Source organism: Scyliorhinus torazame, chromosome 21 (genome assembly GCF_047496885.1).
Source record: "Scyliorhinus torazame isolate Kashiwa2021f chromosome 21, sScyTor2.1, whole genome shotgun sequence".
In the NCBI taxonomy this organism is placed as follows: Eukaryota; Metazoa; Chordata; class Chondrichthyes; order Carcharhiniformes; family Scyliorhinidae; genus Scyliorhinus; species Scyliorhinus torazame.
This window is the reverse complement of record NC_092727.1, coordinates 50,179,295-50,204,608: the sequence shown is the minus strand read 5'-3', so window position 1 is coordinate 50,204,608 and position 25,314 is coordinate 50,179,295. Positions and strand designations below refer to the sequence as shown.

Sequence of the window (25,314 nt, the reverse complement as noted above, 5' to 3'; positions counted from 1 at the left end):
AGTTTAGGGATATGTGTGAAAACACGAATATCAGAGTTATGAATACGGCTGCAGAAAGCCCATTTAGTAATGGTGTCTGTGAAAGAAATGCTGTCATCGATTACATACTTCGGAACACTTTTGGCAGATCGACTAAATTGCAGGCTAAATTCAGCTTTAGCATGGGCAGTACATGCAAAGAATTCATTGCAGATGGTTGGGGGCTATAGTCCTTATCAATTAGTGTTTGGTAGAAATCCTAAAATTCCGTCCATTTTGGATGACCAGCCTCCAGCTTGGGAGGGGACTACAATTAGCTCTGGTTTTGCTGAACATTTAAATGCATTACATAACAGTAGAAAAGCTTTTTTGGAATCAGAAGTCTCTGAAAGAATTCACAGAGCTTTAAGACATAACGTACGGCCATCAGATGCCGTTTTTCAGCAAGGAGGCATGGTATACTATAAGAGAGAGAATTCTAATGAATGGAAAGGCCCAGGGAAGATCATAGGCATAGATGGCAAAACAATTATTTTGCAACATGGGAATCAAACTGTTAGGGTCCATTCATCAAGGATAATGGGTACAGATTGCAAATTTTCAAATTTAGACAGAGTAGACCGACATGACAAGGAACCAGAGTCATCTGGTACGCACGTGTTACAGAACTATGAGGACCAATTAACTGATATAGACAGGGTTTCTGTGGAGGAACACAACACTTCTGATGAACTAGAACAGGCCATTTTTCCGAAAGGGCAACTGCCAAAAGTTGGTACAAAAGTGACATACTTGCCTGAAGTGTCTAGTCAATGGAAGGATGCAACTGTTATTCATAGAGCAGGGAAGGCCACTGGAAAGTATAAATATTGGTTGAATGTACAGCATTCAGGGGAAGGAGTCAAGACAATGGATTGGGAAAACCAAGTTCAAAAATGGAGGGCACAGAAACGCAGTGCCAGTTCAGATAGTACATCAGATAGTGAACAGGTCCGCAGGAAAAGGTCGAGAACAATTGAAAGGACATCCCATAGCAGAAGGGAAAGATCAAGCAGTAGCAGTATAGAACGAGATACCAGGCGGGAGACGGGACGTAGTTTGTCAAGATCTCGGAACATGAGTAAGACTACGAATACTAATAGGAGTAGAAGCCCACATGCACGTGAGATTTTGGTGGCTTCAAATAAATTAGATGAAAAAATTATTAAAGAAGCTAAACAGCAAGAATTGCATAGTTGGAGTGAATTTGGGGTATACACGGAAGTACCGGATAGGGGACAAAGAGCTCTATCCCACAGATGGATTTGCACGGAAAAGGTTCTTCCGGATGGAATTTATAAGGCAAAGGCCAGGCTCGTGGCAAGGGGATTTGAAGAAAACTTAGAAGATCAGGATTTAAGGGTAGATTCACCTACAGCAGGAAAGGTTATTTTAAAGATCTTCTTGGCTCTATTAGCCACAAAGGCATGGGAATGCAAATCTATAAATATAAAAGCTGCCTTTTTTCAGGGGCATCAGCTCCGAGGAGACCTTTTTCTCCATCCTCCTAAAGAAGCAGCTAACACAGAAGGGGTACTCTGGAAGTTGAACAAATGTGTATATGGATTAAATGATGCATCTAGAGTCTGGTATTTTTCAGTAAGATCAGTTTTGTTAAAGTTAGGCTATTGGCAGTTGAAAGCAGATCCTGCAATGTTTTACTGGCACTATAAAGGAAATCTTTCTGGCGTTTTTATGATGCATGTCGATGATTTTTTGTGGGGTGGGACTAGTGATTTTGACGCTATTGTCATCTCTGGTTTGAGGAAAGAATTCAGGGTTGGAAGTCGGGCTTACTTCATAGTATACTTCATAGAATTTACACTGCAGAAGGAGGCCATTCGGCCCATCGAGTCTGCACCGGCTCTTGGAAAGAGCACCCTACCCAAGGTCAACACCTCCACCCTGTCCCCATAACCCAGTAACCCCACCCAACACTAAGGGCAATTTTGGACAGTAAGGGCAATTTAGCATGGCCAATCCACCTAACTTGCACATCTTTGGACTGTGGGAGGAAACCGGAGCACCCGGTGGAAACCCATGCACACACGGGGAGGATGCACAGACAGTGACCCAAGCAGGAATCGAACCTGGGACCCTGGAGCTGTGAAGCAATTGTGCTATCCACAATGCTACCGTGCTTCCGGTGCATTTAAATATATTGGACTGGAAATTGGACAGACTAAGTTAGGGGCAACTTTACGTCAGCAATCTTATTTGGAAAGCATCACCCCAATAGCAATTCGTCGTGGCCGAGTTTCACAAAAAGACGCAATGGTTTCAAAGATAGAAAAAGAGCAACTGCACAACTGAACTGGTTAGGTAGATAGACTAGACCGGATGTGAGTTTTGATGTCTTAGAGTCGAGTACAAAAATGAATGATCCCAAAGTGGAAGACCTAATAAGAGCAAATAAAGCGTTGGCCAAACTAAAAATGCAGGAGTGTGTTTTGAAGTTCCTGGTTTTAGGTGACCTTAAGCACTTGAAACTCATAGTTTATAGTGATGCGTCCCACGCAAATTTATGTGATGGGGTTTCAAGCGCAGGAGGTTTTCTAATTTTCCTTTTGGGGAACAATGGATTTGTTGCCCACTTGTGTGGGAAACAAAGAAAATAAGGAGAGTGGTAAAAAGCACTTTTGCTTGTAGAGGCGGTGGATATGGCTTTTTATATAAGTATGGTATTGACAGAAATTTTGGGATTAGGGGATTTGGGTAATATACCTATTGACTGTCACATTGACAATAAATCCCTGTGGGAAAATGTGCACAAAAAGTGTCAATGAAAAGAGGTTACGGATAGACAGCGCAGGTTTGAAGCAGATGTTGGACAGGGGGGAAATAACAAAAATTAAATGGGTCGACAGGAGCTATCAACTGTCAGACTGTTTTACGAAAAGAGGGGCGTGTTCACAGAAACTTTTGGATATTGTTGATGAAGGGCGCTTGTTTCTGTGACCTTTTTTCCTTTCTCATCCAAACAAAAAAAAAAAAGTGGGGGGGACATCATGTGTGTGTTTTTGAGTTTCTTGACATTTTGTTTTCACCTAATTATTTTTTTTCTCCAAGGAAGGGGAGACTGTTAAGTAATGGGTTAAGAGACATTGCAATTAGTTGTCTCATTTATGTTAAGTATCCATTAATTGACACTGATATGTAAAGGGCTTCAGGTGGCCTCTGTCAGGTGGTGTGTGATTAAGAGTTTTGTGCAGAGTCTGTGGAAGTGAAATAAATGGTGTTTGGTGAAGAGGAACAAGAACTTTAGACTCTTCATTTCTATTAAAACGTCTAATACCCTGGGTCTCTGGATATTGACAATACCACAACACCACTGCCTCCCTATGCACAGCTGATAACAGTTATCCAAGGTTTTCCTATTTTGATATTGATTTTAGAATTGTGAGAGCTTCATAGTATTTCATTACACCATTTTGCTCCTCAATAATCCAGCAAGTGCTAAAGTGCTGTTGTTTGCTGGGTGTCACTTGGCTCTCCATTGCTACACCTCTAGTAACAGCTGAATATATATGATCGAAAATGGAGTGTCCCTTGCTACTTGACTATAGTGAGCACCAATCTAGAGTTTGTCTTTTCCTAAACAGTGTTGTATTTTCCAGAACACTCAGCTGTCAATTCGAAGCAAGAATCTGACTGATCTTAACCCTTCCTAAACTAGAGACACAGAGTCCTTTGTCATGGCCCTGTCTGCTATCAGCTCATTCACCACTGGCTGCAATCACACCAGAGACCTTCTGGATCCATGTGTTAAGCACAGCACACCCCATGTGTGCTTCTGGTGCTCAATCGTAAACGTTCCCAGTTATATCTCTTAGAGCTCAGCACAGTTTATTTCCCATTGCAACCAGCTGAGGGTTGAGAAACAACACTAAAAGTGAGTATCGATTGGTGTAACGGTTGGTGTAATGTATCTCCTTTTTATGATATTTGTGATGGAATTTCAATTAGGCAGGATTTAAAATGTCCTTTATTCACATGGGTCAGTGGGCAGTACTGCACCACTCATTTGTATCCGAGACTCTTGTTGCATTATGCCTCTGTTAAGATTACGATTGAACAAAATATCTTGAAGTAGATCAATATCTCTCTTTGCTTTCTTTCCAAGGGTTGCCAGCCCAAGACACATTTGGGTAGCTTGCCTGCATTTTACTTTTTCATTCACAAGATGCCGTGTCATTTGTTGCCCATCCCTAATTGTCCTTGAGAACCACTACCATGAACTGCTGCAGTGCGTCTGGTGAGGTATACCCACAGTGCTTTTAGGGAACAAATTCTAGGATTTCTACCCTGTGACAGTGAAGGAATAGCGACCTAGTCCCAAGCCGGGATATTCAGTGGCTTGGAGGAAAATCTGCAGGTGATGGTGGTCCCATGCATCTACTACCCTTGCCTTCTAGGTGGTAGAGGTCGCAGATTTGGAAGGTACTGTCGAAGGAGCCTTTGTGACTTACTGCAGTGCATAATTCTAGATAATACACACTGCTGCCAATTCGGTGGATGTGGGAGTGAGGGTGGTGGATGGGGTGTCAATAAAGCAGGCTACTTTGTTCCCGATGGTGTCGAGCTTCTTGATTGTTGTGGAGCCCAAAGCACCCAGTATTCCATCACCCTCCTGATTTGTGCCTTGATAGTGGTCAGGTTTTGGGGAGTCAAGAGGTGAATTACTCGCCTCAGAATTCCTGGTCTCAGACCGTCCCTTGTGGCCACGGTATTTCTATCGCTAGTTCAGTTTCTGGTCAATGGTAACCCCCAGGATATTGATAGCGGGGAAGTCCGTGATGGAATGCTATTGAATGTCATGGGGAGGTTATCATTGCCTGACGTTTCAATAGTGGCATATCTGATAGTTGTCCACTTACCTTCCCTTCAACCCACTCACCATATTCTCACTGAATCTTCCAAAACTCTTAAGATAGCTTTTGTTGCAATTCTTCATAATTTTCTCCAGCTTGTTTTGGTGTTAACCTTGCTCGTGCTTTGCAAGGTAAAAACCTTGCAATAAATGGTGGCCAATGATGCTCACATTGTGAATTTGTTTTTCCAAGCATTGACCGAGATTTTGTATTTGAGTTTCTGGTCATGCGTCTTGAACCCATGGCCTTCTGACTCACGGCAAGCTCACCACCCTGACCTTTGTATCTACATCTGTGTGACAGATCACTCCATGAGGAAAATTCTGATATAAACTGAGTTTGAGTATCAGTCATTCTCCCTGATGTGGCTTGTGAGACTGCACAAGTAGAAAGGTTTTTTTAGATATCACATTTTAACAGCCCTCCAGAGTTGGGGGCATTTCTTACAGCCTTGTTCCTCTAAATAACTACTAGTCAGTTTCTCATCTTGATGAAGGTTCTCATCTTGAAGAAAGTGGGGTCGAAGCCAAGTGTAGTGTTGAGGCAAAGTGGTACTAGAATGCAGTGAGAAAATGATCAGACCAGGCCATAAACATCATTCAGGATTTGCATTCTAACTTTTGTATTTGATTGATTTTTGATTTATTGTAGGATGCACTCTATGGCACATCTGTAGATGTTTGTGAGTCGATGCAGACGCGCCAAATTTCTTTAGCTTCCGTAAGAAGTAGAGACCTTGTTGGGCTTTCTTGACTGTTGCATCAACGCGAGTTGTCCAGGACACACTTGGTGATGGTAACCCCCAGGAACTTAAAACTATCGACCATCTCCACTTCAGAGCTATTGATGTGGGTGGGTGTCGTGCTACGCTTCCTGAAGTCGATGATCTGTTCCTTGGTCTTTCCGACATTAGAGAGGTTGTTTTCGCTACACCATGCAACCAAGTGTTCTATCTCCCTTCTGTACTCTGATTTGTCGTTTGAGATACGGCCCGCCACAGTTGTATCATCCGCAACTTAGATCAAATTGGAGTCATGTTTCTACTATAAATTTCTATTTCCACATTTCCATTGGCAGGAAGATTGAATTGTAGCCTAGAAAGTTTAATAATTTAAATTTTTTAATCTGGATAAAGTTTATTATCGATTAATTTTTCAGGGCAAAAAAAAAATCATAGATCAAATGTAATGATCTGATACAAAAGCAAGTAGCTTGAAGAGTTGGTCATTCCTTGCTGACACAGGGTTGTCGGCATGTGTAGAGAAATGTCTTGTTATGTTGGCATCCCTTAACCAAATTCACTGGGCCTTATTATGTTATTCATAACTCTGAGACAACATAAATTTAATTAGTCCACCCGATGAACTGACTGTTATCTTTTGCAGGAGAGAGGAGGAAACAACTCATTCACTCATGAAGCCCACACTCTTAAATACAAGCTGGACAATGAGTTTGAGTTGCTGTTTGTGGTGAGTATTCAACAGAGCAAATATATTTCCTAAATATGGAAAGCACAATAAGAAGCCATTCTCTTTGGTGGTCTATGCAAGTTCTTTAACTGTAAATGTTACCAGGTGAGGTGCTATAAAATCCTTGAATCTGGAGTGGAGTTCAGGAAAATCGAGGTGCTTGTGTAGTGCATATTGGCATAGATAAATTAATTTACTCAGTGAGAGCGCAGTAAATCCTGTACAAGTGGACATTGAAAAAAAAATGGACAGATGGTGACAGTCCCGAATAACATACTTTTATAATAGATACAATGTGGGCCAGCATCAGGGGCTAAAGGTCTCTTCCTGTATTGTGTCTTCTCCATTTTCCCTCTTTAACTATTCTGAGCTGGCTGGCTGTCTAGTTCTTGGGCCATCCCAGTGCCAATGGAATATATCCCAGAATCCCATGCTCCATGCAATAGAACTCCAGCTGGTGGTAATTTCGGAAACCAATAACCTGAAATCACATATTTACAGGGATTGATAACTAATTCCCATCTGGAGAGGGGGCAAAATAGACCAGGAATGCCGCGTGTGATAGAACCAGTCCAGGAATATTTGGCGCACCAGGTTTACTGTGTGTAAAATGAGCATTTTAAAAATAATAATTTGAAATAACGTTTACAAGACCCGAACATGTCTCAATTTACAATCTAATTGTTTCACTATAGAATAAATTATGCTGATTTTTTAAAAAAAAAATTTTTTAAATTTTGCTGTGCAATGCACACCCTTGTTTACAGCAAGAAATTTTCGCTACTTGTGTTTTTTCCCATATTTGCTGTAAAATTCAAATATTTCTGAATGAACAAGAGTATTTTTTTTTTAATAAACTCCCATTGAGTGAGTTTAACAAATATGGTTGTCAGATCAAGATCCAGTTAATTTAGGGCATTGTCCCCTCTCTTTGCCTCACAGGTGGGATACCAAAAAATCCTGACGCTAACGTATGTAGACAAATTTATTGATGATATCCACATGCAGTTTCGGGATAAATATAGGAACCAGTTACAGCAACAAGGAGTGATGGGCCTCCTCAGTGGTTCCTTTGACTTTTCAGATGACTTCACAGGCCTCTTGAGGTAAGAGAATTGAAAATCTGAAAGGCAAAAAGTTCCTTTTCTGGATCTAAGAATTTATTTGCTTTCAAGGCAGGTGGAATAGCAATTAACACTTAAAAAATTAAAATAAGACACCTGAAACAAGGCTATGAAAAGTGTTACAACATCCTGGATTGGTGCGCTCTCAATTCAGCCCCACGTGCCCCAGAATCGCAACACAACACAACACAACCAATAATTCTTGTTGAAATAGCTGAAGTCTTTGGCCCTTGGATGCCCAATAATTATAGTCACCAGGTTTGCAAGTTTAAACACAATTACTGTTTATTTATAATAAGATATGCAGTAACTACAACTGATTAACTATCATTTAACTCCTGGCACCCACTGTACCTGCCCCACCCACGCACCCAAGACCGACAAATACAGAGGAGGATGAGGAGAAAGAGATGAACATAATACGGTTGAGGTCAAGAGATGAGAGTATTTGCTTCAGGCGGTGGTTTGTTAGCAGCTTTGCTTCAATCCCGGCCTTCAGTTCAAGGCTTTTACTGTGGATTCATATGGGTATCTGTGGTTACAGAAATAAACACTCTGTCTCTCCAGGGAAAAAGTAGAATCTTGTCATTGTCTACAGCCCGTGATGTCTTTCCTGTAGATTGATTCGAGTTCGGTTTTCTGTAGTTTTAAGAATGCAGTACAACTTTTAGCTTTCTGGGGAGAATTGTATTGCTCATCGCTTTCAGTTCGTGGTTTGTCTTCAGGCCTCTGTAGTCTCTGAGAACAACAACCAAAGACTTTCTGGAGAAAGAGTCAGCCCTCCAAAGTGACTTTCTGGCGAAAGATTGTTGGATCTCTTAACCGGGCTGCCAGAATCAAAACTGGAACTTTGGGACTCTGAAAAGCGTTGCAGTGGAATAATATCCAATCACCACCTGTTACTGGGCAGAGAACAGCTTTTTGGGCCAATTCATTGGCCACCCGCCAAATCAAATCAAACCGAGGCCAACCCATCTCTCTTGTCACTGATACCAGCCAGTCTGCGATCTCTTTTTAAACCAACACAGCTTTTGGATTCTTCTGTTTGAATTAAAAATACAGGCTTCTCGTCTTGAAAAGACATGTCCAATAATCATCCGTGGATCAAAAATGTAACCGCAAAAATAATCAGGGAATAAATGGAAAGGATCCTTACAAAAGACAAAAGGGAAAGATCTTAACTGGGTATTGATTCCAGAAGGATATACAGAGGCCCATTGGAAATATTCACATCTGTGCTAGAAACACAGAATCCAATTACGAGGAAAGACAAAACTTGGATTTTTCAGTCTTGTAAGTTGAATCTATGATTTTGTTGTACAGGTTCAAACTGGTGAAAACTACACCTTTAGAATTGATGTAGCAAGTAGTACTCAACACATCTGTTCACAGATGCTGTCAGACCTGCTGTGATTGTCCAATGTTTTCCGTTTTTGTTTCCGATTCCAGCATCCGCAGTAATTTGCTTTTATCTTGTCATGTTGTGATCTTTTTTGTGTAAATGACCTGCACACTAATCGCTGTCACAGGCTGACTAGACATCACTGAGGAAAACCAAAAAGGATGGTGGTTGTTGTCTAGTTTACCTCTGTACCTTTAACAGGCTTGTTGCGTGTGTGGAGTTAGACCAGGCTCCCACTTCTGATCCCTCTCAAGCACCCACTGCTTGAAAGTAGATGTACAGATCAGGAGAAGAGCATACTTCATTGCAATTTCAACCTACGGTATAATGGTTGCATTCCACTGCCTAGACTCCTGCATTAGGAATGGACATTATGCTAGGCCCAAAAGAGCTACCAGAACCACACATTGCGAGGGCGAGTCAAAATAAAATAAATATGTCTGTCATAGTGTAGAAGATATTCAGTCCTTTGAAACTAGAAATCTCATGACAACATTGCCACTGCTTTTTTAAAAGGAAACTGTCTTTTGTCCAGTAGTGATTGTGTAATTCTGTTCCTGATCATTTCCATTTTGTTGCTGGTCGTTAGAGTTGCTGAGGAACGCACCAAAGGAAAAGCACCTTCTGTCATGAAAACATTTGAACAATCCGATAAATCAAAGAAAACTGTGAAATCTATGATAGAGATCCGTGGTGAAAAAGGGAAGGAGAACAAGAAAAACAAGAAGGATGGTAAGTTATTATGCACTGACAAATTGTTCTTTTTTGATCTCTGTCCTGGCATTGTGTTCTTGGGAAAGTAGACTGGTTAAGGATACAGATCATTGAACCAAGCAGGAAGGGTATTGATGAACAGATCTCAAAGAAGTTTGGCAAAAATGAATAAGATCAACAACGCGACTCACCCCATTTCAGTATTATTGTTGGATGTTCAGAGGAAAAGGCTACAATCATTCATATGCAGGACAGATCAGTTCTTGTGTTTGTTTTTGCCCTGCTCTGAACGGATGAGGGTATGCAATCCTGATGGAACTTGCTGATTTATTTCATTGCATCGGCATGGTTTTTATTAAAGTTGAACTTAAAGTAATTTTCTTTCTTTATATTGTTATTAATATATATAACATTTTTCAACAAACCATGTAAGCAAAATGAATTTCCATGTGGACAATAAAGTAAAATTGAATTGAAGTGGCTCAGATAGTGTAATATGCTGTAGAGTATAAAGAACAGCTTGATCAACAGGGTGCTGAATAAAGAAGGTAGCAAATCATTGTATGCACTTCTTAATGGGATGAATACCCTTTGTTTCAAGAGGCTGGAATATAATTGTTACGGAATTATCTTTATTGTGACCCTCTGCTTCCTCTGTAAGTAGTTACACTTTGAAGCTGCTGTTTTGAGCAGATATTTTATACAGTACTCCACCTGCTGTAGCATAAACATGAAGTTCTGGTCTAATGACCACAGCCATTGCTCCTGCTCATATATTTGAAGGGTGTGCTGTGCGGATGAGTATTCTCAAATTGCTTGCCATTGTCATTGTAGAAAGAGGTGACTAAAAGACATCTGTGTGTGTGTGTGTGCAGATATTTATTCCACTCTCCAGTTTAGCATGTTGATGTTCACGTAAGTATTAGATCCGAGCTTAATATGTGGGAGTCCTCTGAACATGATTCTCTCTCTGGCTGAGGATACGGTGTACATGCAACTGGTTTGGCGATTCCTTGTGTGAAGAATTTAACGGCACTGCTGGTGGAGGTGGCAGTTATTAGGAAAACCAGTAGTTTTGTATTGGTAAACATTAATTTTAAATGGGTTTAACTTGCTGATCCTGTAAGGGTAAAGCCTATAGACAAAGACATAGAACAGTACAGTACAGGCCCTTCGGCCCACAATGTTGTGCCAACCATTTATCCTAATCTAAGATCAACCTAACCTACACCCCTTCAATTTACTGCTGTCCATGTGACTGGCTAAGAGTCGCTTAAATGTCCCTAATGACTCTGACTCCACCACCTCCGTTGGCAGTGCATTCCACGCACCCACCACTCTGTGTAAAGAACCGACCTCTGACATCTCCCCTATACCTTCCTCCAATCACCTTAAAATTATGTCCCCTCATGATAGCCATTTCCACCCTGGGGAAAAGTCTATGGCTATCCACTCTATCCATGCCTCTCAGTACCTTGTACACCTCACTCAAATCACCTCTCTGCCTTCTTCGCTCCAGTGAGAAAAGTCCTAGCTCCCTCAACCTTTCTTCATAAGACATGCCCTCCAGTCCAGGCAGCATCCTGGTAAATCTCCTCTGCACCCTTTCCAAAGCATCCACATCCTTCCTATAATGTGGCGACCAGAACTGGACACAATATTCCAAGTATGGTCTAACCAGTAGTTAGTCTTAGTCTTGCTGGACAAAGGTGTTTATATGTGTGGTGGTTAGCTCAATTCCAACTGTGTGTCTATTGTGCTTGGAGAGTCTTACGGTGTGAAGAGTAAATGGAAGTAAGTCAGTGTTTAGCAACAGGAGGCCACTTTCCAAAGGGAAGGGGTTTCCTTTGTTCTTAGCTTTAACTGGAAGCCAGAGCTGTTGGAGATGGGACACTGGGGAGTGAACAGCTGCCAACTCTGCTAGGACACTGGGGAGTGAACAGCTGCCAACTCTGCCAGGAGATGATGGTCAAGACAAAGCGTTGCAAAGTTGCAAACTTTGTAAGGAACAAGATACAATCCAGATAACTAGGAAATTGGGACACAGAACATTTAAGACACCAGACGTTAAGAGAACAGAACAGAGACCACCTAGATTTTTGTGCTCTAGTTACAGCTTCCAACACACAGGTGAGTGTGTTACTGTTGTGACACAGCTGGCAAAAATCAGTCTTGTGCTGTAAATAGGCTGAAGATTGGAATTAGAAAAAATATTCCAGGAAAAACATTTAAACTACCCTCCTTTTAATCTGTGGGGAAATTGAAGACATCAAACCCTTTTTTTAGCCTCTACTACTTACTTGGTTTTAGGCTTCTTTGGTTACAAACCAATTGTAAACTGAGGGGCATTCTGTTCTTCACTATAGATAGTGCTACTTGGGAGAAGAATCCAGTGATGGATCAATCCCTGAAATTTGTTTGATGAAGGGTGTCCAAGAACACTGATCAGTATAATGTCCCTGATCCTATCCTAGCTGCTGACTCTTGGGGCATGGTACCCTGGCACACCTGCCTTATCCAAGCAGCTATTGCTTATTTCTGATTCTCAGTGTTCAATGTCAGTTGGTATTGATGAGCAGTTGAACATGGAAACACAAGCAGTTCCAATTCTGTGTTTGCCTAAAATCCTGACACAAGCACTTTTCAGCGATGACCTGAAGAGTGATCAGCTGGGGAGAGCTTGAGGACTTTTGATTTGCTCTCATCTCTAGTACAGGGTGCTGAGGCTGGCTAACTTGGCTCCGGAAATACACTTGTACCAATGACACACTATTGGCTGACCTACTTCAGTGATTCACTTTATCTTTTTTGTTATCCTGGGAAAGCGACTACAAACCGCTTTGGGCAGCACGGTAGCATAGTGGATAGCACAATTGCTTCACAGCTCCAGGGTCCCAGGTTCGATTCCAGCTTGGGTCACTGTCTGTGCGGAGTCTGCACGTCCTCCCCGTGTGCGCGTGGGTTTACTCCGGGTGCTCCGGTTTTCTCCCACAGTCCAAAGATGTGCAGGTTAGGTGGATTGGCCATGATAAATTGCCCTTAATGTCCAAAATTGCCCTTCGTGTTGAGTGGGGTTACTGGGTTATGGGGATAGGGTGTGGAGGTGTTGACCTTGGGTAGGGTACTCTTCTCCAAGAGCCGGTGCAGACTCGATGGCCGAATGGCCGCCTCCTGCACTGTTTTAAAAAAAAAAAAAAAAAATTCTATGAAACCCGATGGGATGAAAGGATTCCGTCTGTATTGTAGTATTCTGATTCCCCTGTTTGTAGAAGAGCAGAGCTTTTGAAGATTTATGATGTCTATGTTTTGGTGATTCTCTTCTCTCTTTCTCCTTTCCCCCCCCCCCCCCCCCCCCCCCCCCCCCCCCCACCGATTTTCTCTCTCTCTCTCTCTCTCTCTCTCTCTCTCTCTCTCTCTCTCTCTCTCTCTCTCTCTCCTCTCTCTCTCTCTCTCTCTCTCTCTCTCTCTCTCTCTCTCTCTCTCTCTCTCTCTCTCTCTCTCTCTCTCCTCTACCTTCCTTTGTTTGCTCTCTCTCAACACTCTCTCCATCATTTCCAGCTCCTGTACCCGAGGCACCTGCAACAGAAAAGAAAACTGAGGTTCCGCTAAAGACTTCCATAACCGTGGATGCAGGAGACGCCAACCAAAATGGTTTGACTCAGGAAGAAATCAATCCAAAAGAAGAGGGAGGAATTTTTCCGTAAGAGACTGGGAAAGAGAAGAAAGAAAGGTGAGAAGGAGCTTTATTCTGAGGGGACAGAGTATTATTGGATCGCCTAGTTGTCAGTGTTTGCGAGTTTTGCCTGATAGTGGGTGATGATGATAAAACCTGTTGATTTGTCAATTTCCAAAGAGGCTGCACTCCCTTCAGCTTGTAACAAGTACAGCTTAGACTTTCTCCACTACACATTATTGACAGGCCTCTGTTACAAAACATATACACGTATCTTGCATATACATATATATCTATTCTATCAATGTAGATGAGAGACTTGGTGTATTGCATTTGCACATCGGATGGATTTATACTGTTCATGACTTTCTGGTAATTAATCATACTTTGATATCGTGCATTGGAATTTCACCACACTGTGCCACCACTTTCTCATTTATTAATTTGTGCCTGCTAGCGGTTCAGTTTCTCAATATAATTTCAGTGAGCGATTTGAGCAGAGAGAGTGACCATAGTAATGTCTCTGTCCTCCCTAAATTGCAGCAGCAAGTCCCCTAAACCAATAAAACTGAAAAGCCGTCGTGTTTGGCCTCTGGATTCCAACAAAGCTAGCGCCAAAGAGCTCGACTACAGCAAGAAACTGGTTAATGGTCAATCCAACACCTTCACCAGCAACGGAGATGATACCAGTGGAGATATGGTATGCTTACTCTTTACGAACTGTAGCAACTGTTCAACACTGATCATTACCCCCATCTAATTAGTACGATAGTCAGCCTCATTATGTTATTTCCAAGAGCCAATTCTTCTCTACCTCAAATAAAGACGGATGCTGAATTTTCAAACGTTGTGGATAATAACAAATTAGTAGGCGACCGTTTAATGCTATAAAAATTGGGACGAAATATAAGACATTAGTAACATAAGATTTGTGGCAATCCATGAGGCAGAGTGGAAAGGCACCCAATGTCAAGAGATAAATGTTTGCCAAGCCAAAGTACTGCTACCACTGTTGTTCATAACTTGTGTTTTAGACTCCCAAGTACAATTATAAAATTTGCAGTCAGCACCAAGTTTCTAGTTAATAAGATGAATGTGACAAAATACAAGAGGACATCAATAAATTGTTAGAATTGGCGAATCATTGGAATTTCAACATCGCTGAAAAGTGCTACGTTTTGGTAGGAAAAATGAGTCGGCCTGACTCACTGGAAAATACGAATTAGATAAACAAGCAGATTTACACAAATCATTAAAAGCAACATGGGTTAATATGACTGTTACAAAGCATTGGGGCTACAGTTCAAGAGGGATAGAATTGAAAAACATGTTAAATTTGTATAAAATCTTAGACCACACTCAGGCTATGCACACAGTTCTTGTCTCCATATTATAAAAGGATATTGAAGCATTGGCCAAGATACAAAAAAGATTTACAGGATATAAACAGGAGAGGTTATGCATACAGGCATATGAATTGGGAGCATGTAGGCCTATCAGGAATGATTGAACAAAGGCAGCACGGTGGCGCAGTGGGTTAGCCCTGTTGTCTCACGGCGCCGAGGTCCCAGGTTCGATCCCGGCTCTGGGTCACTGTCATGTGGATTTTGCACATTCTCCCCGTGTTTGCATGTGTTTCGCCCCCACAACCCAAAAGATGTGCAGGCTAGGTGGATTGGCCACGCTAAATTGTCCCTTAATTAGAAAAAATGAATTGGGTACTCTAAATTTATATTTTTTTTAAAAGCGGAATGATTGAACATGTTGTGGATTTTTTTTTCTCTAAGAAGACTGAAGTACAGTGTAATAGATGTGAAAAGGCTTAATAGGGTAGAAGATATTTCCACTGTGGGTGAGACCAGAACTGGGGGCTATAAACATAACATGTTTATAAAGGCAGCACGGTAGCCTTGTGGATAGCACAATTGCTTCACAGCTCCAGGGTCCCAGGTTCGATTCCAGCTTGGGTCACTGTCTGTGCGGAGTCTGCACATCCTCCCCGTGTGTGCGTGGGTTTCCTCCGGGTGCTCCGGTTTCCTCCCACAGTCCAAAGATGTGCAGGTTAGGTGGATTGGCCATGATAAATTGCCCTTAGTGTCCAAAATTGCCCTTAGTGTTGTGTTGGGTTGGGTGGGGTTATTGGGTTATGGGGATAGGGTGGTGGTGTTGGCCTTGGGTAGTGTGCTCTTTCCAAGAGCCGGTGCAGACTCGATGGGCCGAATGGCCTCCTTCTGCACTGCAAATTCTATGAGTCCACAATAAATTCAACAAGGAAATCAGAAAAGATTTTACGCAGAGATCAGAATGTGGAACTTGCTGCCAAAGGGAGAAGATAAATATCACAAGTATTTTAAGTGAAACTGAATAAGCACAAGGAAAAAAGCAAAAGAAGGTTACACTGACGGGATTTGATGGGGAGGCTTGTGTGGGACACCAGCACTCCGAACCAGTGGGGCCAAGTGGCCATTTTGTACCATACATTCTACATGTTTACTTTAGGTTGAGGGAGGGACTGTTGGAACAGAACTCGTCAGTGATTTTGCTTTTTTTGTTGCAAAGTTCCGACCCCCCCCCCCCCCCCCCCCCTCTAGTTTATAGCTGTGTTTGTGCAATTTATTTATTCTTATGAGGGTCTTTGGGTAGGGTTTCCTGTCTGTACTTTTGTACCCTCATTCTCTGCTTCCCATTTGACCTGACATGTGGAACTATGATCATGGGAGCATGATCTTCCTGACCTTTACCATTTCCCCTATAGCCGGCCTCAAAAAGCTACCCAGACACAGGTCATCCTTTCACTCTCCCATCCAAGCAATTATTTTGGGTAGTCTTTGTCCATGCTGGCTGATTCTTGCTGCGTGCCTTAGGTATGTAATATTTAACATGTGTAGGAGTTATTAAATAGCTAGTTCAGGGGGAGATCATGACTTGAGCATGGGAGAGGCTGTGTTTTCACACGTTCTGGTTCTGCTCCTCTTTCAATCTTTGGTTTTATCCTTGTGCACATTTGTTTTGTCTTTTAACATGGCTTTTAACTATGTGCCAAGATTGTTGGTTAATGTTTCAGCACAAGTCGAGACAATATACTTTAATCTCGATGATTCATTGTGGCTGGAGAGAGTCTGGGTGAGGCCTAGCTTTTTGTGCCTCAACTGCCTTTGAAAGGTTTCCCACCCTGATGACAAGACAGATAATGGTTGCTTGTGATGAAGGTGATCCAGCTGGTAGTGTTGGCTCTGTGGTACAGGATATTAAAGCCCAATTTCATGAGTTACAAGGTGTCTTTATGGAGGTGGTGATGGTGCACGAGAAGGTTCTGGTTGCAAAGAGTACAGTGTCTGGTGGAAGCCTGCTTCTGCATGGTTGAGTTTCTGCTGCGTGGCCAATCACCAATCCTGAGTAATTCGGATTAGGTTGAAGGGGAGCTGGTGAGGAGCCGGTCGTCTCCGGTGCGGTGATAGAGATGTTCCCAGATAGAGAGTTTGAGAAGGCTGCCATGCCTTGGGATCTCTAACTGAAGGATGGCCAGCTTGGATTCGATGGAGCATAATCCTGTCTCCAAGGCCTGGGGTTGGGTTGGCCTTCCAGCCCCTGGTTCTGTGTGGTCCCTTTCCTGTTGTCAACCGAGAGGGGTTGGGGTTGCATAAGCCAGTCTGGGCACCCCCCCCCCCCCCCCCCCAGCCCTTGACCTGGGTCGGTCAAGTTGGCATGTTGGAACTAACTAGATTTGTGCTCCATTCATTCAAATCCTTGGATGATCCTGAAGCGTACTCTCATTTCAGATCCTCCTTTATCCTGGATGTCTACTTTCTTCGTGTCTCAGTGGAGTGGTCTTTATCCTTCTTTGATTCTCAGTTGCTATCTTGAACTTGACTCCCTGATAACCATGTAGCTGTCAGTTCATGTTGTCTGTTCATTTGTTTTCAGGGAAGTAAATATCTCGGGTGTGATGTCCTGCACCATTGGTTATCTTATTATCATGCTAGTCTGAATATTCAGCTCTGGGTTTGTGCATGGTTTCTTTAAGTTAATATATCCTTGGGGGGAAGATGAGCAGAGGAGTAGGGGAGGGGTGGCACGGTTAAGGTTAGATTCGTCCTCGCTATACTCGAGGAAGGGTCCCCATAGTCAGAGGGTTTTTAATTCTGGGCTGCAATTTTTCTTCCGGCTCAGATGGACCATGTATTATTCTGTTGAGGACTGGGGTTTGTTGCACTCACTCAGCCTGTCCAAATACCGCTGAAGCATCTCTGCATCCTCACAGCTCACCCTCCCACCCAACTTTATATCATCTGCGGTACCTCACCAGCCAATCGAAAAAAGACCCATTTATTCCAACTTTTTTGCTTCCTGTCTGTTAACCAGCTTTGTATCCATCCCAAGACACTATCCGCAATCCCATGCACTTTAACTTTACATATTGATCTGTTATGTGAGACCTTGTCAAAAGCCTGAAAGTCTAAATAAACCACATCCACCAGTTATCCCTGATCAACTCTACCAATTACATCTTCAAAGAATTCCCTTCCATAGATCCATGCTGACGTTTTCTCATTATACCACTGCTTTCCAAATGCTGTGCTATGAAATCCTTGATAATGGAATCTAGCAACTTCCCTACTACCGACATTAGGCTCGCTGGTCTATAGTTCCCTGTTTTCTCTCTACTCTTTTTGAATAACGGGGTTATATTAACTACCCTCCAATATGTAGGAACCATTCCAGAGTCCAAAGAATTTCGAAAAATGACCATCAATAGATCAACTAATTTTGGGTCCACTTCCTTAAGTACTCTGGGATGAAGATTATCAGGCCCTGGAGATTATCCGCCTTCAATCCCATTAATTTCTCTGCTAATACTAATTTCCTTCAGCTCCTTACTAAAACTTGTGTTTCTCAGAACTTCTGGTACATTATTCATGTCTTCCATTGTGAAGACAGAAGCTAAGAACAAATTTAATTCGCCCCCATTTTGTTGTTTCCCGTTCATGAAGGACCAACATTTGTTTTTATCAATCTTTTTCTCTTTACAAAGCTGTAGAAACTTTTACAGTCAGTTTTTATGTTCCCTGCTAGTTTATTTTCATATTGGTATTTTCCCTCAATCAATCCTTGGTCCACCTTTGTTGAATTGTAAATGTTCCCAGTCCTCTGTCCATTGCTTTCTCTTGCTAAGTTGTATGCCTCTTCTTTGAATCTAATACCATCTCTAATTTCCCTTGTAAGCCATGGTTTGGCCACAGTTCCCTTTCTACTCTTGCGCCAAATAGGAATATACAATGTTTTGCTTTTTTCTGTGAAGATCAATTGGTTTTACAAATTGAGCTTTTTCACAAGTTGCTTCTCGTGATACAATGATTATCATTTCAGAATTTACATCCTGGATCAATGGCAGGAGATTTGAAAACTGTGGATTATGAAAGCAGTGAAGAGGAGGAAGAGGAAGAGGAAGTAATTCAAGAAACTTCTAACACCAGGTATGCATGAACCAGATTGATCTCTTCGGACTCGATGAGTATTCAAACATCCATCCAATGGGAGAGACTATTCATTAAGTTGGCCAACTGGATAATAGTTTGCTTTTGATTTGTTGTTCCACTTAGTGTGAAGAAACGTGGATTTGGTGGCATGTTTGGAATGCTGAAGGGCTTGGTTGGATCTAAAAGCCTTGCTCCCCAAGACATGGACCCCTGTCCTTGACAAGATGAAAGATCACTTGATTGGTAGGTTGTGGGGACTTCCCCAGGATGACTAAACTGTGACATTATATATGATTGCATTACAATTTACTTGTATACTTACAACTAAACTGATTGCCTTTCGACAATATCCTTTTTTTTGTAATAAACATTTTATTGAGGTATTTTTTTTGGCATTGGAACAGCAGCAATGTAAACTATGTACATAAAAATATAAACATAGTGCAGATACCACCTCCCTCCCCCACAGGTACCACCATTAATTAACCCCTAATCTACGCTAATGTAACCCCCCCCCCCCCCCGCTGACGATTAAATTCTCTTTTTTTTTAATAAATATTTTTATTCAATTTTAGCAAATTTTCAACAAAACACCCCCCCCCCCTGACAGAAAAAAGAAAAGCATTAAACACACAGATCAACATCGTACACTTATATCGTGAATTCCCCCAATGTACAATCCCCCCCCCCCCCATGAACCAATAACAAACACCTACCCGAAACCCCCCCCCCCCCCCCCCAGGCTGCTACTGACCACCTCCTAACCCTCTGCTAGAAAGTCTAGGAAGACTTTCCGGTTGCGGCTATGCAGAGCTAAGCCGCACGAATCAGCAGCTCCCGCGAAGACAGACTTTCGGGCTCGATAGAAGAGCCCCAACGGAACTTTTCACACAGCCAACCTGTGGCGAAGAGAGGAGAGAGGTCCCCCACTAACCTGTATGGACCGGACCCGCAGCAAAACGGCCAAAAAAATGGCACTGGAGCAGCGGGAGAAGAAGGGGAAAACAAACAAAATGGCGGCGGCCAGGGACAAAGAAGAGATGCAAGAATTCATTAAGCGCTGCTTCAAGGAGCTGCGCAAGGAGATGGTGGCGCCTATGCTGGCAATAATTGAAGGACTTGGGGCAACCCAGAAAGCCCACGAGATGAAGATCCAGGAGATCAAGGACAAAGTGAATGAGAATGACGGTGAGAGTGGAGCGGCACGAGGCGCTACACAAGACGTGGGCGGGAAGACTCGAAGACCTGGAGAACATTTGGAGACCTAGGAGAAACAATCTGAGGATCCTGGGTCTCCCAGAAGGAGTGGAGGGGGCCGACGCCGCGGCATATGCGGGCACAATGATCGGGGCGCTGATGGGCGCGGAGGCCCCCCCGGGGCTGCTGGAGCTGGAAGGGGCGCACCGGGTGCTGGCGAGGAAGCCCAAGGCAAACGAGCCGCCAAGGGCGATGGTGGTGAGATTTCACCGGTTCATAGACAGAGAGAGGGTACTGAAATGGGCCAAGAAGGAGCAGAGCAGCAAGTGGGACAATGCTGAGATTAGAATATACCTGGACTGGAGCACGGAGGTCGCTAAGCGGAGAGCGGGTTTCAACCGGGCCAAAACGGTGCTGCATCGGAAAGGAGTGAAATTTGGAATGTTGCAGCCAGCGCGACTGTGGGTCACATAACGGCCAACACCACTACTTCGAAACGCCCGAAGAGGTGTGGACCTTTGTACTAACTGAAAAGTTGGACTCTAATTGAGGGGTTTGTGACCGTGGGGGGTATTTGAGGGTTGAAGTATGATGGCGGTTGTGTATAGCGGGGCAAGCACGCGCAGGGAATGTTATATGGGCTGGGGACGAGAGACAAGGCCGCAACAGAAGCTGCGTCGGGGGGGGCGGGGCAGGCTCTGGAAAGCGCAGGGTTTTTCTCCCGCGCGCAAGGAAGAAGGGTGGGAGGGGGAACGTAGGAACGTCTACTGATAGGGAGTTTCCCACACTGGGGGCGGGGGGGGGGGGGGGGTCAAAGAGATGGCGGGGGGAAGCCGGGGTCAGCAGGCGTCAGCTGACTTACGGGAGTGATATGGGGGAGCAAAAAAGCTAGACCGGGATCTAGGGGGGGGGGGGAAGGGGGAAGGGGGAGAAACAGGGTTGCTGCTGCACTGGCCGAAAGGAAATGGGACACAGAAGAGGTGGCCGGGACGGAGGTCCCCCGGTTGGGGGCCAGGAGGGTGAGGGAGACGCGGACATGGGACTGGCCCAGAAAAGGGTATGGCTAGTCCCTCGAACCCGACTGATAACGTGGAATGTGAGGGGCCTGAACGGACCAGTGAAGAGGGCTCGAGTGTTCGCGCACTTGAAGGGACTGAAGGTAGACGTGGCTATGCTCCAAGAGACAACCTGAAGGTGGCGGACCAGGTTAGGTTAAGAAGGGGTTGGGTAGGACAGGTATTTCACTCGGGACTGGACGCGAAAAATAGGGATGGCAATTCTGGTGGGAAAACATTTGAGGCCAAGACTATCGTAGCGGACAATGGAGGGAGATGCGTGATGGTGAGTGGTAGGTTGCAAGGGTGTGGTAAATGTATACGCCCCGAACTGGGATGATGCTGGATTCATGAAGCGCATGTTGGGGCGCATCCCGGACCTGGAGGTAGGAGGACTGATAATGGGAGTGGACTTAATACAGTGCTGGATCCAGCACGAGACGGCTCCAGATCAAGGACGGGAAAGAGGCCGGCGGCGGCGGCCAGGGTGCTCAGGGGGTTTATGGACCAGATGGGGGGAGTGGACCCATGGAGGTTTGCAAGACCGCAGGCCAGGGAATTTTCTTTCTTCTCCCACGTGCACAAGGCATACTCCCGGATAGACTTCTTTGTGCTGGGCAGGGCGCTCATCCCGAGGGTGGAGGGGACGGAGTATTCGGCCATAGCCGTTTCGGACCATGCCCCGCACTGGATGGAAGTGGGGCTGGGAGAGGAGAGGGACCAACGCCCGCTGTGGCGGTTGGATGTGGGACTGCTGGCAGATGAGGTGTGTGTGGTAAGGTAAGGTGGTGTATTGAAAGGTACCTGGAGGCCAACGACAATGGGGAGGTGCGAGTGGGGGTGGTATGGGAGTCGTTGAAGGCGGTGATCAGGGGAGAGCTCATCTCCATCAGGGCTCATAGGGAGAAGACAGAGTGCAGGGAAAGGGAGAGGTTAGTGGGGAGATTTTGCGAGTGGACAGGAGATACGCAGAGGCCCCGGAGGAAAGATTACTTGGGGAAAGGCGACGGCTCCAGACGGAGTTTGACCTGTTGACCACGGGGAAGGCGGAGGCACAGTGGAGGAAGGCGCAGGGGGCTACCTAAGAGTATGGGGAAAAGGCCAGTCGGATGCTGGCACACCAGCTCCATAAGAGGGCTGCAGCGAAATAGGAGGAGTCAAAGATGGTGGGGGAGCCATGGCCCAGAGTACAACGGAAATAAACAAGGTATTCAAGGCCTTCTATGAAGAGCCCCAGGGGGGGAAGAGGGGATGAGAAGATTCCTGGACCAACTGCGGTTCCCGAGGGTGGAGGAGCAAGAGGTGGCTGGTTTGGGGGCACCAATCGGGTTGGAGGAGCTGAGTAAGGGATTGGAGAGCATGCAGGCGGGAAAGGCCCCGGGTCCGGACGGGTTCCCGGTGGAGTTCTATAGAAAGTATGCGGACCTGTTGGCCCCGCTACTAGTGAGGACACTTAACGAGGCAAGAGAGGAGGGGACCCTGCCCCCGACAATGTCGGAGGCGACAATTTCCTTGATTCTGAAGCGAGACAAGGACCCACTGCAATGTGGATCGTACAGGCCGATTTCGCTCCTTAATGTGGACGCGAAGCTATTGGCAAAAGTGTTGGCCACGAGGATTGAGGGCTGTGTCCCGGGGGTGATACATGAGGACCAGACGGGATTTGTAAAGGGCAGGCAATTAAATACGAATGTGCGGCGGCTCTTCAACGTGATAATGATGCCATTGGAGGAGGGAGAGGCGGAGATAGTGGCAGCCATTGCACGCGGAAAAGGCCTTTGACCGAGTAGAGTGGCGAGTACCTCTGGGAGGTGTTGCGTAGGTTTGGGTTCGGGGGAGGGTTTATTAGCTGGGTTAAGCTCCTTTACAGCACCCCGGTGGCAAGTGTGGTGACGAACCGGCGGAGGTCGGAGTACTTACGGCTGTATCGAGGAACGAGGCAGGGGTGCCCTCTGTCCCCCCTGTTGTTTGCATTGGCGATCGAACCCCTGGCCATATCACTGAGGGAGTCTAATAAATGGAGGGGGGGTTGTCCGCGGGGGAGAAGAGCATCGGGTGTCGCTATACGCGGACGACCGGCTGCTGTACTTGGTGGACCCAATGGAGGGGATGGTGGAGGTCATGCAGACTTTGAGGGAGTTTGGGGAGTTCTCGGGCTATAAGCTCAATGTAGGGAAGAGCGAGCTTTTTGTACTACAGGCAGGGGGACAAAGAAAGAGGGATAGGGGACCTACCGCTGAAGAGGGAGGAGGGGAGTTTTCGGTATCTAGGGATCCAGATAACCAGGAGCTGGGGGGGCCCTACACAAACTGAATCTGACGAGGTTGGTGGACCAAATGGAGGTGGACTTCAAATGATGGGACATGTTGCCGCTCTCGTTGGCGGGTAGCGTGCAGTCGGTAAAAATGGTGGTCCTTCCGAGGTTTTTGTTTGTGTTCCAGTGCCTCCCCATCGTGATCACCAAGGGCTTTTTCAGAGAGTAGGTAGGAGTATTATGGGGTTTGTGTGGGCGAACAAAACCCCGAGGGTAAGGAGAGGGTTCCTGGAACGCAGTAGGGACCGAGGAGGGCTGGCGCTGCCAAACCTAGGGAGCTACTACTGGGCAGCAAACGTGGCGATGATCCGTAAGTGGGTTATGGAGGGAGAGGGGGCGGCATGGAAGAGGATGGAGATGGCGTCCTGCAAAGGAACAAGCTTGATGACGGCAACCGCTGCCGCTCTCCGCCATCAAAGTACACCACGAGCCCGGGTGGTGGCCACAACGTTAAGGATCTGGGGCCAGTGGAGACGGCATAGGGGTGCAGTGGGAGCCTCGGTGTGGTCCCCGATCAGGGGTAACCACCGGTTTGTCCCGGGAAGATGGACGGGGGGTTCCAGGGCTGGCACCGGGCGGGGATTAGAAGAATGGGGGACCTGTTCATCGACGGGACATTTGCGAGCCTAGGGGCACTGGAGGAGAAGTTTGAGCTACCCCCGGGAAATGCATTCAGATATATGCAGGTGAGGGCTTTTGTGAGGCGACAGGTCAGGGAATTCCCGCTGCTCCCGACACAGGAAATTCAAGACAGGGTGATCTCGGGTGTATGTGTCGGGGAGGGCAAAGTTTTGGCAATACACCAAGAGATGAAAGAAGAGGGGGAAGCGCTCGCAGAAGAGTTGAAGGGGTAAATGGGAGGAGGAGCTGGGGGAGGAGATCGAGGAGGTTTGTGGGCTGACGCCCTGGGTAGGGTTAATTCCTCTTTCTCATGTGCTAGGCTCAGCCTGATACAATTTAAGGTGGTTCACAGAGCGCACCTGACGGGGGCGAGGTTGAGTAGGTTCTTTGGGGTAGAGGACAGATGCGGAAGATGTTCAGGGAGCCCGGCGAACCATGTCCACATGTTCTGGACATGTCCGGCACTGGAGGGGTTCTGGAGAGGAGTGGCGGGAGCAATATCTCAGGTGGTGAAAGTCCGGGTCAAGCCAAGCTGGGGGCTAGCAATATTTGGAGTAGTGGACGAGCCGGGAGTGCAGGAGGCGAAAGAGGCCGGCATTCTGGCCTTTGCGTCCCTGGTAGCCCGGCGAAGGATCTTGCTAATGTGGAAGGAGGCGAAGCCCCCCCTAGCGTGGAGGCCTGGACAAATGACATGGCTGGGTTCATAAAGTTGGAGCGGATTAAGTTTGCCTTAAGGGGTCTGCGCAGGGCTTCTACAGGCGGTGGCAACCGTTCCTAGACTACCTCGCGGAGTGTTAGAGGAAGGTCGGTCAGCAGCAACCCTGGGGGGGGTGGGGGGGGGGGAAAGAGGGGAAACAAGAGATTGCTTGAGGGGACGGATGAGCGGGGATAACATGGAGGGGTGATTTGGGGGGGGCGGGGGGGAGAACGAGAGATTGCTTGAGGGGACGGATGAGCGGGGGATAACATGGAGGGTGGGGGAAACTGGCACGAACGGGCGAGAGCCAGTGTATAAAGCTATGTAAATATATCATCTTACCATGTATATATCTTGCTCAGGGCGATTTTGTGTTGTTTTGTTACGGGGGGTGGTGGGGGGGGGGGGGGGGGGGGTTGTAAGGGGAAAAAAAATTGTTTTGTTAAAAAACTTTAATAAATATATTTTTTTTTAAAAAGAAAGTCTAGGAATGGTTGCCACCGCCTGAAGAACCCTTCCACAGACTCTCGCAAGGCAAACTTTACCCTCTCCAATTTAATGAACCCTGCCATGTCGCTGATCCAGGCTTCTACGTCTGGGGGCTTCGCATCCTTCCACTGTAGCAGAATCCTCCGCCGGGCTACCAGGGACGCAAAGGCCAGAATACCGTCTCTTTCGCCTC

The 25,314-nt window shown here is 45.5% G+C and overlaps 1 protein-coding gene across 1 annotated transcript in view; it reads left to right on the top strand.

Moving 5' to 3' along the window:
• srpra (SRP receptor subunit alpha) overlaps nt 1-25,314 on the top strand; it is a 79,757-nt gene that overhangs the window by 21,499 nt on the left and 32,944 nt on the right. The window contains 8 exon segments of the mRNA XM_072486788.1: nt 6,275-6,358; nt 7,301-7,464; nt 9,474-9,616; nt 13,157-13,328; nt 13,815-13,971; nt 18,639-18,745; nt 18,872-18,956; nt 18,958-18,991. Of these exon segments, the coding sequence (XP_072342889.1) occupies nt 6,275-6,358; nt 7,301-7,464; nt 9,474-9,616; nt 13,157-13,328; nt 13,815-13,971; nt 18,639-18,745; nt 18,872-18,956; nt 18,958-18,991 (946 nt within the window).